The sequence below is a fragment of the Ostrea edulis genome, chromosome 2 (assembly GCF_947568905.1).
Source record: "Ostrea edulis chromosome 2, xbOstEdul1.1, whole genome shotgun sequence".
Taxonomy (NCBI): Eukaryota; Metazoa; Mollusca; class Bivalvia; order Ostreida; family Ostreidae; genus Ostrea; species Ostrea edulis.
This window is the reverse complement of record NC_079165.1, coordinates 80,932,336-80,951,794: the sequence shown is the minus strand read 5'-3', so window position 1 is coordinate 80,951,794 and position 19,459 is coordinate 80,932,336. Positions and strand designations below refer to the sequence as shown.

At 35.9% G+C, this 19,459-nt stretch overlaps 1 protein-coding gene and 1 long non-coding RNA gene across 3 annotated transcripts; both read right to left on the bottom strand.

The window, feature by feature from the left end:
- Positions 1–919: 919 nt before the first annotated feature.
- Positions 920–2,243, bottom strand: LOC125680975 (uncharacterized). The gene is made up of 2 exons (XR_007372123.2): positions 1,999–2,243; positions 920–1,491 (listed from the first exon to the last, which is right to left on the bottom strand). It is a non-coding gene; the product is annotated as an uncharacterized LOC125680975 (long non-coding RNA).
- An 8,817-nt stretch (positions 2,244–11,060) lies between these two features.
- On the bottom strand, positions 11,061–19,045 carry LOC125682353 (heat shock 70 kDa protein 12A-like). 2 transcript variants are annotated; one of them, XM_048922860.2, is made up of 5 exons: positions 18,796–19,045; positions 18,261–18,581; positions 16,757–16,975; positions 12,889–13,048; positions 11,061–12,564 (listed from the first exon to the last, which is right to left on the bottom strand). In XM_048922860.2, the coding sequence occupies exons 2-5, from the start codon at positions 18,576–18,578 to the stop codon at positions 11,486–11,488; spliced, it is 1,776 nt and encodes a 591-aa protein (XP_048778817.2). In that variant the 5' UTR covers positions 18,579–18,581; positions 18,796–19,045; the 3' UTR covers positions 11,061–11,485. The 2 variants fall into 2 exon arrangements, with proteins under 2 accessions (XP_048778817.2, XP_048778818.2); XM_048922861.2 differs by lacking the exon at positions 18,796–19,045 and having other exon boundaries at positions 18,261–18,775.
- Between the last annotated feature and the right edge of the window lie 414 nt (positions 19,046–19,459).

Genomic DNA, 19,459 nt, shown 5'->3' with positions numbered 1-19,459 from the left:
ATAATTAATGATATCTTCAACTGAATTGATGCGCGCTTCAATTGAATTAATGATCTCTTCAAATGAATTAATGATATCAACAATTGAATTGATGCGCGCTACAATTCAATTGAAGAGAGCAATAATTGATATAATGCGCGCATTAAATCAATTGATGAAAGCAATAATTGAATTGATGCGCGCATTAATTCATTTGATGAGAGCAATAATTGATTTAATGCACGCATTAATTTAATTATTGCTCTCTTCAATTGAATTAATGATATCTTTAATTCATTTGAAGAGAGCAATAATTCTTTTAGAGAGAGCAACTATATAATTAAAGATATCTTCAATTCAACATATCCACAATTGAATTAATGATATCTTTAATTGAATTGTTGCTCTCTTTAAAAGAATTGATGCGTGCATTAATTCCTTATACAAAAGCATTGTAAATGATTTAAAGATATCTTCAATTGAATTAAAGAGATCATCAAATTATTTAAACCGAGCTCTAAATTAATTATTGCGAGCAATATTTCTACTAAATTGATGCTCTCATCAAATGAATTAAAGAGAGCAATAATTGAATTAATGCGCGCATCAAATCTATTATTGCTCTCATTAATTGAATTAATGCGCGCATCAATTGAATTGAAGAGAGCAATAATTGAATTAATGCGCGCATTAAATCAATTATTGCTCTCATTAATTCAATTGATGCGCGCATTAATTCAATTGATGAGAGCAATAATTGAATTGTAGTGCGCATTAATTCATTTGATGAGAGCAATAATTGATTTAATGCGCACATTAATTCAATTAAAGAGAGCAATAATTGAATTGATGATATCTTCAAATAATTGAAGATATCTTCAATTATTTGAGTTTATGTTAATTTGGCGCTCCATAATAATTAAGTTAGCCTAAAAATTGATAAAACATGAAGAAGATTTTATTATATCTTTTCTGAGCTCATGAAACAGTACCACGCATAATATGTATGTAAGAGAGTTCAAAAGAGAGCCCAAAACCATTCTTTCACCAGAGGGCGCGTTACGCAAAGCTTATACATGTAATGTGAGTAGCGCACGGAACTGGGTAGAGAGCCCAAACACGCTCGTGCTCGAATTTTATCCAGTGAAGTGGGATGAAGATTCCCGAGATGTTCCACATCGGCCTTGAGGTTGATCTTGATGCAAATTGGTGGGCCCTACTGAACACGTTACCCGTCCTCGGATTTTATCCCAAAACATCGGATGTAGATCCCCAAGCTTTTCCATATCGACCTTGAAATTATTCGTTACAGCAATGACAATGTTCAGGTACATATTGAATTTGTAAATGTTCCATAGCACGACAACACACAAAACATTGATGATGAACAAACAAAAGTACATGGACCGTCGTCCGCGCGTGCTCTGCTTTTCGCGCACTATCGTCTGCTCTGGGATATGGTACACTAGGAGGGGTCTACCGGTTCCCATATCTTGACCATTATCTAGACTACTGTTAAAAAAAGAAAGAAAAACATCACTACGACACTCAGATTTTACTCTTTAAAATTTTTTAAAACTGATTTGATGGATTTATTTCTTGGTTGCTAATACGTGGATATTTTTGCATATTATGCATACGAACTAATATGAAGGAGAAATTCTTCGTCTGGGTTGTGGTTTGTTCCAGAGATAATTTAATGAGTGCTAGCAAAACAAATTTCGCTACCATTGTCCTTTATAACTACCATAAATACTCATACTTCTTTACGCAATACACATGTTATATGGAGGATTCATTATCAGGGATTCAAATTTTATAATGAATAATAAAACTGCATTACTGGTCATTAACCGAGAAAAAAAAAAGATCTGTAAATGCTTTTGAAATATCACATTTACAAAATATATGTATATATATATATATATATATATATAGAAGTAATGAATTTCTACACAAACATAAATAAAATATATATCTGTAGGAAGGAAACGAAGAGAACAAAAACATGAACATTACCTTCACACTGCTGTCACTTGACTGTTTCTGTTCACGTACACAAGCGACAGCCCCGTGGCACTCGCTAACCTACAGCCATTACCTTTGTACTTTGAGATGTTGTTCTACTGGATTTAGAGCTGGCCCAGGGATGTCCCGCACAGCTTTTTTCTTGCCAAGTCAATCTCAATATTATATTTTGTTTGTTTTTTACACCTCACCTATGACCTTTATCGCTCCTATTTTGTCCAGCGATTGTCTGTAAGTTACATGTTGTGCAGGTGTCCGCGAACCACGAAAACAAAAATATCCCAGTACCAAGTATTTTCATGTAATAAGGATTCAATTTTGTTCTTACGAAAGACCAGGGAAATTAGCTCGAAACCTCATTACTTAACAACAAAATGTCCATACTTCACGACATTAAAGGGACTGGTTCACGATTTTTGATAAAAATATTTTTCATTTTTGATGTTACACATTAGAAATATAACTCATTTAATGTTGACAGCCAAATTTTTGACCTTCAGAATGCAAGAATGAAAGCAATATTTTAGCCTTAATTAAATATGTGTTGTGTAAACAAAGACTCGAGTCTTTTTATGTAAACAAACAAACAAGTGAAATATTGATTTCGTAATATAATGCATCTTAATTTTGCATAGTCTCAAATTTTAACTTTTAGATGATACATTTTACCCAAAAAATGCTTGAAATGTTAAAGATATAATAAACTTAGATCGATATCCATTTTTTTTTTGAAAATTTTCGTAAACAATAGCATACCGCAATCTTTGTTTACAAAACAAAGAATAAACTCTCTAAAATGAGCTTCTGTGATGATGTATAACCTTGATTTTCATGTGAAATTGTTAAAACACATTAGACAGTAGATTTTGATCATTAAAAGTGAAAAACAAATTTTTTTGTAAAATCGTGAAGTAATAAGTTATATTGTTGCTTTGCGGACTATCGGAAGGATCGATGGTCTTATAATGACATACACATTCATGTAGTGGATAGTTTTAGTTATTTGGGAGTTATTCTTTTTTATAATGGAAAATTTACTAGAACTCAAAACATCTTAGCATCACAGGGAAGGAAAACCATGTTTCATGTAATGAAAATATGCAATGAAAACACACTGAATATCGAAACTAAATTACATATATTTGATATATATGCAAGTAGCCTATTGAATTACTGCTGTGAAGTGAAGTCTGGGGATTTTGTACTGCCAAAGGTATAGAAAAAGTACATTTAGAATTTTGTAAGAGAATTATGCATATTAAAAAAAAAGTACGTCAAAGTTTATTGTATTATCAGAATTGGAAAGATTACCTTTAATTGAGTATTGTCAGAAAACAACGAATCTTGAAATATTGGGTTAAACTTTTAGACTCAGACAGTTGTATTTTGAAATCATTGTATAATCATATGTTAGAAGATATTGACTTACATTACAATTGGTTAACTGATGTCAGGGACTTGCTGCAGAATTTGGGACTTGGATATGTTTGGAATAACCAGTATGTTAAAAAGAAATCAGCATTTCTTTCTAGCTGTAATCAATTGTTAAATGATTTAGTTATACAAGAGATGCATTCATTCTCTGAAAGGTCTCCAAAATGTAATCTATACAAGCATCTACCTGATAGTTTTCATCTTTAGTAATATTTAAGAAAATGTTTAGCAAAATGGGTTTTTTTTTTTACAATATTGGATAAATTTAGAATGTCTGCACATGAGCTGTTAATAGAAAATGGTCGATACTCAAACATAGCAAGGTCTCAAAGAAAATGCCAGAAATGTGATTTTAACGAAATTGAAGACGAATATCAATTTGTTTTGTCATGTCCCTATTATTTCGATTTACGACGATACTATTTTACTCGACCATCCATGTTCAAAATGGTGCAACTTTTTTCAATAAGAAACAGAAAAAAACATGTAATTTCTTATATAATTTAGCAAGGTTTTTGGGAAAGGCACGGAGCCTAAGAAACTTACAAGATATTATATGTTTGTCCATCTTCCATATTTGGTCGCCCGGGAAAAACCATATAAAAACAAAAAAAGCAAAAATTGAGTGGCGCAACCTCTCTTGTATGTATTAAATATTGATACCATTTTCATGGATTTTTCAATGAAGAAATAAACTTAATAAAAATATTAATAGAAAACTCAACTTGCTCGTGAGAGTGTGCGCTAGAAAGATGAACACGCTAATAACCCTTCTGTAATCGAACACTTTGCCAAATACTGAAACCTCAATGGCTGTAACTCAAATAACACCTGAAACCTAGTAACAAGACACTTCCGAAATATTATTTACATGACGTTTATTTTTCGCTATACTACGTAACGCGAATTTTTTTTGGTATTCATAGAATGACCCTTGACAAGGCGGGTTATGATTTAGATTTAAACGATTGGTTTTTAGCTCACCTGAACCGAAGGTTCAAGTGAGCTATTCTGATCACATTTTGTCCGGCGTCCGTCTGTCTGTCTGTCCGTAAACTTTTCACATTTTCGACTTCTTCTCCAGAACCGCTGGGCTAATTTCAACCTAACTTGGCCAAAAGCATCCTTGGGTGAAGGGCTTTCAAGTTTGTTCAAATGAAGGGCCATGTCCCTTTCAAAGGGGAGATAATCACAAAAATGCAAAAATAGGGTGGGGTCATTTAAAAATCTTCTTCTCAAGAACCACTGAGCCAGAAGAGCTGAAATTTACCTGAAAGCTTCCTGACATATTGCAGATTCAAGTTTGTTCAAATCATGGCCCCCGGTGGTAGGATGGGGCCAGAAGGGGGGATCAAAGTTTTAAATACAAATATATAGGGGAAAACTTTAAAAATCTTCTTCTCAAGAACCACTAAGCCAGAAAAGCTGAGATTTACATGAAAGCTTCCTGACATAATGCAGATTCAAGTTTGTTCAAATCATGGGCCCCTGGGGTTGGATGGGGCCACAATAGGGGGTCAAAGTTTTACATACAAATATATAGGAAAATCTTTAAAAATCTTCTTCCCAGAACCACTAAGCCAGAAAAGCTGAGATTTATATGAAAGCTTTCTGATATAGTGAAGATTCAGGTGTGTTGAAATCATGCCCCCCTTGGGTAGGATGGGGCCACAATAGGGGATCAAAGTTTTACATACAAATATATAGGAAAAATCTTTAAAAATCTTCTTCTCAAGAACCACTGAGCCAGAAAAGCTGATTTTTACATGAAAACTTTCTGACATAGTGCAGATTCAAGTTTGTTCAAATCATGACCCCCGGGGATAAGATGGGGCCCCAAGGGGGGATCAAAGTTTTACACACAAATATATAGGGAAAATCTTTAAAAATCTTCTTCTCAAGAATAGCAAAGCTGTGATTAATCATATTTATATGGAAGCATCTTCAGGTAGTGTAAATTCAAGTTTGTTCAAGTCATGCCCCCAGGGGGTAGGGAGGGGCCACAATAGGGGTTCAAAGTTTGACATTAAAATATTTAAAAAAATATATGTTCAAAAATCTTCATCTCAAGAAGAGCATAGTAATGATTAGTCATTTTAATGTAAAAGCATTATCAGGTAGTGCAGATTAAAATTTGTGGAATTCATGGTCCCCTGGCGAAGGTTGGGGCCACATAGAAGATCGATTTTTTTTTGATTTTTTTTTTTTTTACATGGGAATATATAAGGAGGAGTGTTTAAGAAATTTTACATGGGAATATATAGGAAAAAATGTTTAAAATATTCTTATTAAAAACATCAGGACTTTGATTAATCTAATAAAAATATGATAAATATTAAATCTAAGACGGATATAGGTTTTAGTTTTTAGCTCACCTGAGCTGAAAGCTCAAGTGAGCTTTTCTGATCACCCGTATTCCGGCGTCCGTCCGTCCGTCTGTCCGTCCGTCTGTCCGTCTGTAAACTTTTCACATTTTCAACTTCTTCTCAACAACCACTGGGCCAATTTCAACCAAAGTTGGCACAAAACATTCTTAGGTAAAGGGAATTCTAAATTGTTAAAATAAAGGGCCAGGCTACCTTCCAAGGGGAGATAATCAAGAAAAGGTAAAAATAGGGTAGGGTCATTAAAAAATCTTCTTCTCAAGAACCACTAGGCCAGAAAAGATGAAATTTATAGATAAGCTTTATTAGGTAGTGCAGATTCTAAATTGTTAAAATCATGGCCCCCGGGGGTCGGATGGGGCCACAATAGGGGATCAAAGTTTTACATACAAATATATAAGGAAAATCTTTAAAAATCTTCTTCTCAAGAACCACTGAGCCAGAAAAACTGAGATTTATATGAAAGCTTCCTTATATAATGCAGATTCTAAATTGTTAAAATCATGGCCCCCGGGGGTCGGATGTGGCCACAATAGGGGGGTCAAAGTTGTTTGTTTTTTGTTTTTTTGTTGTTGATATAGTGCAGATTCAAGTTTGTTAAAATCATGGACCCCGGGGATTGGATGGGGCCTCAAGGGGGGCATCAAAGTTTTACATACAAATTTATAGGAAAAATCTTTTAAAATCTTCTTCTCAAGAACCCCTGAGCCAGAAAAGCTGAGATTTATATGAAAGCTTCCTGATATAGTGCAGATTATAAATTGCAAAGATCATGGCCCCCGGGGGTCGGATGGGGCCACAATAGGGGGTCAAAGTTTTACATACAAATATATAGGAAAAATCTTTAAAAATCTTCTTCCCAGAACCACTAAGCCAGAAAAGCTGAGATTTATATGAAAGCTTTCTGATATAGTGCAGATTCAGGTTTGTTGAAATCATGCCCCCCTGGGGTAGGATGGGGCCACAATAGGGGATCAAAGTTTTACATACAAATATATAGGGAAATTTTTTAAAAATCTTCTTCTCAAGAACCATTGGGCTAAAGAAGTTCATATTTACATGAAAGCTTTCTGACATAGTGTAGATTCAAGTTTGCAAAAACCATGGCCTCCAGGGGTAGGTTTGGGGCCATAATAGGGACTACGGTTTTACATGCAAATAGATATGGAAAATCTTCTGATATGGACCAAGGTGACTCAGGTGAGCGATGTGGCCCATGGGCCTCTTGTTTGTTGTTGAAAAATATAATTTGTAAAACGAACCTGCAATCATCTCCAGGAAGCGTATCTGTACTACTGTACATCTGTACAAACCCAGGGTAGTAATATAGTATAGGGTAATGCGATTTTTATTAGAAATATAAAAGTTTTCGTTGTCAACTGAGAATGGGAAGAATGGACATGGGTCCACTTCTGTCTCTCCCTCCCGCTCTTTCTCTCCCCACCACCTCTCTATTTCTTCTCTTCCCCTTTCTCTCCCCACCCCCACTCTATTTCTTCTCTCCTTCCCGCTCTTTCCCTCCCCACCCCCTCTCTATTTCTCTCCCCACCCCTCTCTATTTGTTCTCTCCCTCCCGCTCTTTCCCTCCCCCTCTCTATTTCTTCTCTCCCTCCCGCTCTTTCCCTCCCCACCCCCTCTCTATTTCTTCTCTCCCTCTTTCTCTCCCCACCCCCTCTCTATTTCTTCTCTCCCTCCCGCTCTTTCCCTCCCCACCCCTCTCTATTTCTTCTCTCCCTCCCGCTCTCCTCCCCCCCCCACTCTATTTCTTCTCTCCCTCCCGCTCTTTCCCTCCCCACCCCTTTCTATTTCTTCTCTCCCTCCCGCTCTTTCTCTCCCCACCCCTCTCTATTTCTTCTCTCCCTTCTCCCTTCCTACTCTTTCACTCCTCCATTCCCCTTTCATTTGCTTACCTTTCACACTACCTCCATTTTACCCTGTTCGCTTCTACTAATCAATATGCCGACACTCTCGTAAACGCAAAGTGAATGACAAAATATACTATCCATGTTCATCTTATGATCAAAATGGGACCGAAACGAAACAAAATCATATCGAAACGAAAAAAATCTAACGAAACAGAAAGAAACGAAACGAAATAGATTGTATAACCGGACTTTTTAGATATGGTCATATGGGCGAGCACCTCAGACCCCGTGAGAATTGCCTCTTATAAATGAACAATGCCTCTCCTTTGATGAGGTCTCTTGGATTGACTGAAATATTTTCAAGCGCTCCACCAGTTAGCCCATACCATACGAGTACAATTCGGCCAGATTATATACAAATGTGTGTGCGTGCGCCTGAGAGAGAGAGAGAGAGAGAGAGAGAGAGAGAGTTGCATGGAATATATATGAGATTTTAAAGTGGCTTGATACAGTAAAGATACTTTAGACTCTAGAACAATTTGGATTGGATATGGAGAAAAATGTTCATTTTGAGATGAATGTCTTGTTTATTGCCATAGATATATATTATTTCCATTTCTAAAATGATTTTCACGTCTTAATAAATCTGACTCAATAAAATGATAACAGAAGTTGTTAGAAGATAAAAAGAATTGCCAGGTGGATCAAAATATGTGTCGGATTGATGAGAGAATATTTATCAATGACATTTGTGGAAAGTGCAATACCATCAGGTAGTATGCATGCTTAGCGGGTGTCATCCTTGGGAGTTTTCATGAAACATACTACTGAGACTTTGACCTAGGTGGTCACTTATATTCAAATCGTAAATGGCAGGGGACATCCACAAATGCATAATTAATGCAGGTTTGAATCAAGTGGGGTTTAGAAATTAAAACTCGTTAACCTGCTGTCTACGCATGACGACAGTAGGTAGCATCACAATAGATCATGGAAACAAATTAACTTGTACAAAATTGCATCTAATCACAAAACATTTTGCATTCGGCCGTAGACGTAAGAATGGCGTAAGTTTTGTCGTGCGATTTATGAACATCTTGAATTGAAGATACATGTATATCTAATTATATAGTTGCTGTCTCTAAAAGACTTATTGCGCGCATCAAATGAATTAATGGTGTACATTTAAAGAGGAGAATAATTAAATTCTTGCGCGCAGCATTTGAAATTACGCAGTTTCCGAGATATCAGTTCTTCTGTGGCGGAGGCTACAAAACTTGTAACAGCATTGTATTTGTTTATAGGGGTCATTATTACAAATGTATTTTAAACAAACTTGTCACGAACGTTCAAAAGATGAATTTCTTCAAAATGATGCTCCAGTTTTAAACACATTTAACATACCAGTCAACGGGATGAATGAATACGAGTTACTGTACATGTACCTATGCTGGATTCCTAAACTTCACAAAAACCCTTACAAAGATACATTACTGGATCCAGTAAATGTTTAACCAAACTCCTATATTTGCTCCTCGCGAAAATATTAACACCTGTGAAGGAGAAACTTCAAACGTATTTTCAACAACATATATCAGAAGTGGTGTAAATCAAATGTGGATTCTAAAGAAGTTTTAGTAAATTTGAAACCCCAAAACTTTTCCCAAATCAGCAACATCAAACGTATGACTTTTCAAGACGTTACACGATCATCCTTAACGAAACATTAAAGACTTACCATTTTCATATCAGAGACAGTTGCTTCTTCAACAAAAAATAAAATAAAAAAAATAAATGTAAAAATGAAATATTCATATCTAGGGATCAGTCATTCAAAAATTATTTTGTTTAACACCACTCTGATTCTACGCACAAGTACTCTGAAGTTGATATTAAAAGGATGCTGGAGTTCCTCATTGACAATACTTTCGAATCTTTGATGATCAGGTATTCTAACAGTCTGTCGGAATTCCAAGGGCACGTATAGTGCTCCTTTATTAACGGACCTGTTTTTATATTCTTATGAGGTAGAATATATTCAAAAGCTTCTACACGAAAAGACAAAATCTCTTGCTGTGGCCTTCAACTCAACATTTAGATATTTCGATGACGTTTCATCTATTAACAATAATAATTTTCATTCATATGTCGATTCGATATATCCCAATGAACTCGAAATAAAAGACACCACAGTGTACTCTTCCACATCTGATTTGTGCTTAGATAATTATTGAACATAGATGTTAACGGCAAAGTAACAACTCAACTTTATGACAAATGGGATGACTTCAGCTTCTCCATGGTCAACTTCCCATATTTATTTAGCAATATTTTATCAACACTTGTTTATGTATCTCAAGTGAGCTGATTCGATTCGCAACAGCTTGTTTTGTGTATGATCAATTTTTTAATCGAGACAGGTTAATGTCAAACAAGTTGATGTTACATGGTATTCAAACTAAGCATTTTGCAAATTCTATGGTCGTTATAGCGATCAAGTTTGCCGATACAACCTGTTATTGGGTCAAATACTGTCTGACGTGTTCAATACCAATTGATAGACCATTCTTTACAAAATGATTTTGACTACGGATTACTCCGTTTACCTGATCAAGGTAAAAGGCTCACGGCGGGTATGACCTGTCGACAGGGGATGCTTACTCCTCCTAGGCGCATGGTCCCACCTCAGGTATATCCAGGGACCCGTGTTTGTCCAAGCTTTAATTTTGTATTCCTTGTGGAAGTTATGATATTGATCACTATTCGCTATTTTTAATTATTTGAGTTAATGTTTATCTGTTGCGCCATAGTACTTTGATGTGATGAGCCAGTTGGTATAAAGAAATAAATGGACTGAAACTTATAATGCTTATATGGAGAGGATGTCGTCAGGGTTGACGCTATATAGTTTATTAACATCCAACATCAGTTGGACATTTTCAACCTCGTGTCAATATCATAGGTCAAATTCGCCAAGTCGTTACTTACGGCGCTCGCGTTGCAAACAGAAGGTCCTAGGTTTGATCCCCGTCACAACTAATGCAATTAGTATTAGGTTGTGAGTGATCATTTGACAAGGTTGGTGATACGTAAGTTACCATGGGGATATCTACGATGTTAACGCTATTAGTAAGATGTAACATAGATACATTCATCATCGCAAACTTAGGGTTTTTTGTCTGCTAATATCAGCTTTACCCTTGGTAGATTGAGTGTCGTTACTTCTGGCTGTTCTGGCTAAAATTCAGTTTTAAAACAGATGATAGAGAATTTTGTCCCAATCCGCAAGGCTAAAGATAAGAATATCAGATTGGAAACCTTAGCTAGGGAAGATTACAAATAACCGTTTCTATTAAAAGAAGAAATGAAATTTGGTATTTCGGAATTTTATTTCAAATTTTGCTTCAAAATTATACTGATATATTCAGATAAGTTCTATATATATAGTGCTATGTTAGAAAATCTTTAATGATCAAATATTTTGAAAGTTAAAAGCACATACAAATAATACACAGAAATTTGAGAATGTAAAAAAAGACATCCAATGCAATTTCATGAATATGATGTAAATCTCCTCTACAATGACTGTTTCTGCCATTGTTTCTCTATAAACAAAGAAAATTCTAAAATTACAATAAGAAATTGCAAAATGTATACACATTGAAATATATCGGTGGTAATATTTTGTTAACAACCGGCTAACATGACTTTAGCAGCTTATGCTCCTTTGAATAGTCATATACATTAGTATACAGTATATACTACTGTGAAATTACACAAAGCGCAAACCTCTTTTCAATTCTTAGCATTATGGTTAGAATGGAACTGAAGATACAATGTCGTTGTCGCCTTCGTTTTAAGATAAGTGAGTTTAACCTCGATTTCAGTGAGACTGAAGGACATCTGCAAGCGCACTTTACTCGAGATATCAACCTGTTGGTTCGGAAGAATCAAATCACCGACTTTGAAGCAGTCTTTATCGGTCACATACTTTGGATCCGCCGATGAGGAAGCATACACGCCCCATTGAAACCCAAAAGAGCTCAATAACCCGTACGACTTATCGGTCTGGTACTCACCAACTGTTATAAGTTGGTCTCTCTCGACGTGTTTGTCAAAAATATCATTGCATCGCACCATACCATCCTCCGTAAATTTATGTTCTTCATCGTGGAGACCTTCAACAAACTTTCTTGAAACACCAACACCATAGGTGTACCTGCTTCGGCGTTGTTTTATTAGATTAGGATTGTGGCCAAATATAACAGCACCTTTCAACACAGCCCAAGCAGCATCCTGAGGGACAATTAATCTTTTATTGGGAAATTTTAATCTTACTTTGTGTAATAGTGCCTGTGAATCTGCAAATCCACCAACCATTATAATTGAAGCAATATCTCTCCCCCTTTCGCGTTTCAAGAGTGTACTGATATGGTCCATGATTTTTGATAGAACATGTTTGAAAAATCTGTTTGCAGTTTTGGAATCAAATTTCAATTTGTTCGAAGTGAATGACACGTTAGCTGTTCGTCCGTTTTCGAGTCTGACCTCTTTGAGATTTTTTAGTGTTTTTCCGGGATTTGTGGTATTGAACGATTCCAGCAGGGATACTGGTATCGTTATTGTAGCAAAATCACCCATGTCTTGGTTGATTGAGCGCTTCAAATTTTCGAAAGATTTTTGTAATTCTACCACGCCATCTTTGTAATTTTCCTCAAATTCTTGCATAGCATCAATACCAACAACCTCCTTGATAAATGACGTAAATTTTTCGTCTACTTTCGTCCCTCCCCAGTTTCCACCAGAACTGGGATATATTTCCCTTATTTTTCCATCTTGAAGAACTTCATGAGCAGCAACATCGACTGTGCCCCCTGTGTACATAAGAACATTTGTGAAGTGAAGTTTTTAGACTCGAGATAAGGATAAATTTTCATGAGATATGAATCCCCTCAAGCTCTTCAAATGGCTGATTTTTTTCTATAAAGTTGAAACCAAACATTATGGTTTTAGCAATCTTATCAAAACCAGCCAGCCACCTTCTCATTTAAGTGTTCAGCAAGATTAATGGTTCGGTGTCCATTCAATATGATGAGTTCTCTTAAAATAGAAATACGCAAAGAACCCAGTACCAAAATAACCTAATGAAATAAACAAATGTGTCTTTAACAATAAATATCCATATCATTATTTCATACCCCCTGCGTCCACAAGTAAATACTTGGAACCCTGAGCGAAACACTGAAAGACCAACCCCTCTCCACTATCCACCATTTTGTCTATTGGCAAATGTTTGACTAGGATAGCGGCCACTTCTGATTCCAAGGCCAGCTGTAAGCGACGACCATCTATACCAGCCTGTGATGGATACCACACCCAAAGAAGATAAATACAAAAGTCAGTGTTGTTAGTTTGCATCGAGAAAGAAACAATAATCATATCTATAAGTTATTTATTTGATGTTAGAATCAATTTGAACTAGGAAGAATTGTTTTAGCACACTAAAACTGATGTCTCCCTTTCCATAGTTTTTAAACACATTTTTTTGAAAATCATCTTTAAAGTGGAAAATTAAGACTTACGGTACATAAAATTCGCCTTTATGTCATATAACATGATGTTAAATTAAAGATACCAAATATCAAAGGCCTATGTCAAAAGATAACAAAGTTAAGGTCCGGACAAAAAAATGCCAAAAATTCTATTATTTGACCTGTACATCAAAGGTCAAAGTAAAAGGTCAGCAAAAATGGCACGAAGCACTCTGTCTTATCATGGTATACCCACATATCAAATATCAAAGGCCGCCTAGGTCAAAAGACAAAATAAAATGGTCTGGACAACAAAAATGTCCAAACAATTCTATTATTTGGCTGTTACAAAAAAAATAATAAAAAATCAAACGTCATCAAACATGGCACGTGACACACTGTTTTATCATGATATATCCACATACCAAATATCGAAGGCCTATATCAAAAGACAAAAAAGTTATGAACTGGACAACAAAAATGCCAAAAAATTCTATTATTTGACCATTACATCAAAGGTCAAGGTCAGCGAAAGTGGTACGAAACATTGTCTTATCATGGTATTCCCACATACCAAATATCAAAGGCATATGTCAAAAGACAAAAAAAGTGATGGCAGGGACAATACAAATGCCAACAATTCTATTAATTGCCTTTTACATCAAGGTCAAAGGTCATCATAAATGGTACGCGACACTCTGTCTTATCATAATATAATAAAGTACTAAATATCAAAGGCCTAAGTCAAAAGACAAAAAAGTTATGGCCCGGACAAATTTTGTATGAGAAGGGGAAGAAGAAGCGAAAGCGGAAAAACAATAAAAAGAATTCACACTAAAACAATATGTCCCCCTTCTGGGAAGGGGAGGCATAAATATATATACGTAGCAAAAAGTATTGCAACACAAAATTTACTTTTATAATTTTTTTGAAAACAGAGCATTGATTTTTAATTCAATAACACAATTCAGTCTGTGTATCTTTTTTTTTTTACTACAATATTTCTGTATTCAATTGTCAAGATAACGAACAGTGATCAATCTCATAACTACTATATGCAATACAAAATAGATAGTTGGGCAAACACAGACCCCTGGACACACCAGAGGTAAGATCAGGTGTCTAGGAGGAGTTAGCACTCCCTGTCGAACAGTCACACCCGCCGTGAGCCCTATATCTTGATCAGGTAAATGGAGTTATCCGTAGTCAAAATTAGTTTACCAAGAACGGTCTAACAATCGGTATGAAACGCGTCAGGCAGCATTTGACCCAATGATAGGTTGTATTGGCAAACTAGATCGTTATAACGACCATATAACTTGCGAAATGCTGACTTTAAACGAAACTGTTGAAGCCCCTACACCATCAACTTGTTTGTCAGTAGTTTGCCTCGATTTAAAAACTGACGAAACGCAGAACAAGCTTTTGTGTATCGAATCATTTGAGAGATATAAACACTATATGCAGGTGATAATGGAATATTGCTACACAAATATGGGAATTTGACGATGTAGAAGATGAAATCATCCCGTTCGTCCTGAATGCAATCCCATGGCAGATTATTGGAATCGGGGAAGCAGGTATATTATTGAGGCAAATTGGTCGTCAAGTGGGACATCATCATTCAACCATCTATAGAACTGTCAGAAGTTATCAGTTAACAATTAGATGACGTCAAATTTTGTGCAAGCCCGTAAAACATCTGCTGTGGAGGACAACGTACTCAGAAGAATGGTTAGACAAAACGTTTTTATCAAAAGCCAAGTTTTAAAAAGGAATGATTGCATAATCGTTTGCTTTCAACGAAAACAGTGCGGAATCGACTGAAATTATTTGCCAATCGTGCAATATCACAGTTTGCGGCAACCTTAATCAGTGGCGGATGCAGCCCCCCTAAAATTTTCAAAATTAAGGTAAATCGTGGTATCTTGTTTAGAAAAATGTACTAAACAATGTAAGAAGCAATAATTTCTTTCACTCCCAGAGAAATAAATGACAAAATCTATTGATTTCTTGAATTACATTATTGGGAGAACTTAATTGTTTCCAAAAACCCTTAAAATTTGCGTCATTTTATTAATTTCACCTCATAAAAAAATGATAGAAAATAGTACAAAAGACTAAATAGGAGATATATTTCAAGCCCTATAACATCTGTAAAATTCAGGAGCTTTCGGGGGCTTCGCCCCCTGGGCCCCCACCAAGGCTTCGCCCCAGACCCCCTGCCTCATAAAGTGGCGCCCCCCGTAACCGCAATTCCTGGACCCGCCCCTGTTGATGTACTAAATTACCAAAGGTACTTTCTTGCTGCAAGTGTTGTGCCTCATTACAACCGGCCTGTGATGGTACATGATGTCGTTCGGCATATATTGTCGTCGATGACGACTAGTACATACCCTTGCCGACGATAGTATGTGCGGAGACCACCCCTTTCCCCAGTTAAAGATGGTACTACTATACTGTCGTGGACAACATCCACAGGGCGACAATATATACCGACACAAACCCTTAATGTACATGTGACATTAGACACTGACCAATGTATCCCGAGTATGAATGAGTGTTTGGATCTTTTTGACAAATCTAAACTTTATACACAAATGTATGCATTATTTTTCTTTTTTTATATGTTGAGGACATCATATATCTTTAATGATAACATCAGTTCGTGTTGGTTATTTAAGATATTGAGTACGTCAGAGAGAGAGAGAGAGAGAGAGAGAGAGAGAGAGAGAGAGAGAGAGAGAGAGAGAGAGAGAGTTAATTTTCTGTGATTGCCAGTAGGGGAAATATTCAATAATTACAATCGCAATGTATACAACAACTCAACTTTATGCCAAACGGGATGATTTCAGCTTTTCCACCGTCCGATTCCCATATATATGTAGCAATACTGCATTATCACCTGCAGCTGTTGTTTATATCTCTCAACTGATTCGATACCCAAAAGCTTGTTCTGCGTATGGTCAGTTTTTTAATCGAGCCAGGCTACTGACAAACAAGTTGATATTACAGGGGTTTCAACAGTCTCGTTTAAAGTAAGCATTTTGCAAATCTATGGTCGTTATAACGATTTAGTTTGCCAATACAACCTAGCTGTCATTTGGTCAAATGCTGTTTTTACGTGTTTCACACTGATTGTTATGCCGTTCTCGACACACTGATTCTGACCACGGATTACTCCGTTTACCTGATTGAAATATAGGGCTCATGACGGATGTGACCGGTCGACAGGGGGATGCTTACCCCTTCTAGGCACCTTATTCCACCTCTGGTGTATCCAGGGGTCCGTGTTTTCCCAACTTTCTATTTCGTACTCCTTATAGGATTCATAAGATTGATCACTTTTTATTTTTACCTTTTCAAATATAGAGAATATTGCATGCCAAAATCCATATTATATGTTATATCAACCCGAGTGGCCCCATACCAGCCCGACGGCAATATTGTCATGAAGATGCGGACACGTGATGTGTCGAAAGATGAAACCAACCGTAGACATCCGACAATTTAAGGAAAAAATATCAAAATATACCTGCACAGCAGCAGACCTCATGAAAGATTTTGCTGGATCCGTCCATATTGCGGGAACAGTCAACACCCATTTGATGTCAGACATTGTGATATCTGGAAGCTGTTTCTTACAGTCATTGAAGAGCTCATTCTTCATATACTTGATTACTTCCGAGAAAACCTTCAATGCAGACAGGGTTTTTCTATTTGTTTCCTTTAAAAGAAGGTCATCACACGATACCTTTTAAAAAGAGAAGAATATGCGTCAGTTTAATTAATATCTGACTGTACCTGTTCATACAGACTTAAACGAGTTGATTATAATGCATATGCCACTGCATATAAAATCAATTTTGAAATCGAAGCAGGCTATTGATAAATAAGTTCGACGTAGAATAATGACCCCTTTTGCCCGTAGAAAAAATGTCTTTTTCAAAAAATCAGTCCATTTCACGTTTAGAAAAATGACCTCCGTAGAATAATGACCCCCTTGTAAATTTTATTAAGGATTATTTCTCTGGTAATGCCTAAGGGAGACAGTCCAACATTGTCATATTATAAGTAAATCTATCATTCATATGAAACGTAACCAGATTAAAACATATTAGGAATTGTAATTTTGTGAAAAAAATTCAAAACACGTAGGATATCCTTCTGACACTCCAAATCCTATTTCGGGGGGGGGGGGGGGGGGGGGGGGCTTTACACTTCCCTTGTCACTTTTTTTTTTTTTTAAATTTTTTTTTTTTTTTTTTTTTTTTTACACTTTATATACTTTGCTTGTATGCAATTTCCTACCGACTTCATTAGTCAACTTTCATGTATTTTCATGTCTCCCGAAGAAAATTTTGAATTTAAGATTCATGGCCTGTGGAGGGTTTTCCGACTGTAAACTCTGGATAGAGATTGGTATTGTTAGACTGTTCTTTACATACTGAGTTTTATTACGAATTACTCCGTTTACCAGATTAAGATAAAAGGCTTACGACATGAGTGATCGTCAACAAGAGATGCTTACTCCACCTAGGCACCTGATTCCACCTCTGGTGTTACAAGGGGTTCGAAGTTGCTCTTTTTCGGTTTTGTAGTCTTTATCGAATTTCCGAGATTGATAACTGCTTTTTATCTTTACCCTTTCACACAGAATCTATCGTTTGGAATTCTAAATGGTTATATGTTTCTTTATTGATGTTTTGATTTTTCCACGATTACATGTAACCCCCCCCCCCATGAAAACCCCTACTGTACTTCTATAACAGTTTCATTACTCATAACGGCAAAATAGGCTGTAAAAGGTTTGACTTTGCTAGCAATTCCGATTGATGTACCAAATATTTATCCAGACCAACATATTCGCCTGGTAGCCAGCCAAGTAGAATTATCACATAAATTAAAGATCTTTAATGACATGCTCCAAAATATTCATGTGGCTACATAAAATATGCAGCTTTTCTTGCGGAATAATATCGATTTAGGTGTAGTCTAGTAATTAGAATATGATATTTGTTAGCTGAAGTTAATTTTACCTTTTGGTCGTACAGACGCATCTTGAATCTCTTGAAAAAATACCAATCACTGGCATTTTCTTTGTCGATTAGGTCAAGGTACTTCGCTTCTGCTTGGTAACCAAAACTATGAAATTTCTGATCTTCATCAAACAAAACACAGGTCGGTGCTTTGTAAGTGGGTATTCCACCATTTACATCATGCCAAATCTTGACGTTTATTTGCGTGGGATCTCGAGAGAAGTCATGTCGCATAGAGAAAGCGAAGCCGGAGTGAGTGGTCCCCAAGTCAATGGCGGCTGATATGATATATTCGATGTGTTCCTCAGATATGGCCATCCTCTATATAATGAACATTATCTATCATTGAATTGAAATTTGTTTATGCATTTGGTAAAACTAATTTACACAACAGTTGCATGTTTACGTACACCATAAATGAACTTTTACAATGTATTAAACTCATTTCAATGTTCAATCTTATTTTTTCACTTAGTAATTGTTTTTTCTTTCATTCAGTCAAACGTCAATTCACACACTTGTACTATGTACATACCTTTTATTCTTTGTCGTTATGGGAAACATTGAATAAACCGAAAGTTGCACTTATTACAAGTAATATTGGATTTTTCTAAACACAGTTCTGTACCCTTGTTTCCAGTCACTGCCGCTAGAATATTGTAGCTTAGCATCACTACTATAGAACATTGTCAGTACTGGCGAGTTTCTTTACGCATTATTCCAATAAATTACAAAGAATATATTTAGAATATTCATTGCATCGTTGAGTTATTCTTGTAATTTTGTTCATGGTCTTTTGTATTTGTTGGGATTTAAATTTGAACTAATGAGTCAATACAATTATGATCATCGCTTTGTACATGTTTGTCAAATTCTGACCGTCGATCATATATGGAGCTTACCTTGATTTAAACATTGATTAGTAGTATTCAAAAGCTACATTATGAAACTTTGGTTATCTAATCATTGTACTGGTTCATCTTATTTGGACCACAAGCCCGGCTTTTTATAATTCCTAGGCATAAATCATGTCAATATTGATGTAGCGAACAAACAGAGAAATAAAAGAATATTGCTATCCCTACAAAGTGGCTCACAATTCTGTGTATACAAATATATGTAATTAAAAAGGACCACATGAAATTGTTGCATTGGCTGATTATTTTGGTTAATACTTGACTTTCACACACACCCTTTCG

Coding starts and splice junctions, on each gene's coding strand:
- LOC125682353 (XM_048922860.2), bottom strand. CDS start 18,578: ATGGCCATATCTGAGGAACACATCGAATATATCATATCAGCCGCCATT. Junction 16,976..18,260: donor TGCGTCTGTACGACCAAAAG/GTAAAATTAACT, acceptor TCTTTTTAAAAG/GTATCGTGTGATGACCTTCT. Junction 12,565..12,888: donor TTTACTTGTGGACGCAGGGG/GTATGAAATAAT, acceptor TTATGTACACAG/GGGGCACAGTCGATGTTGCT.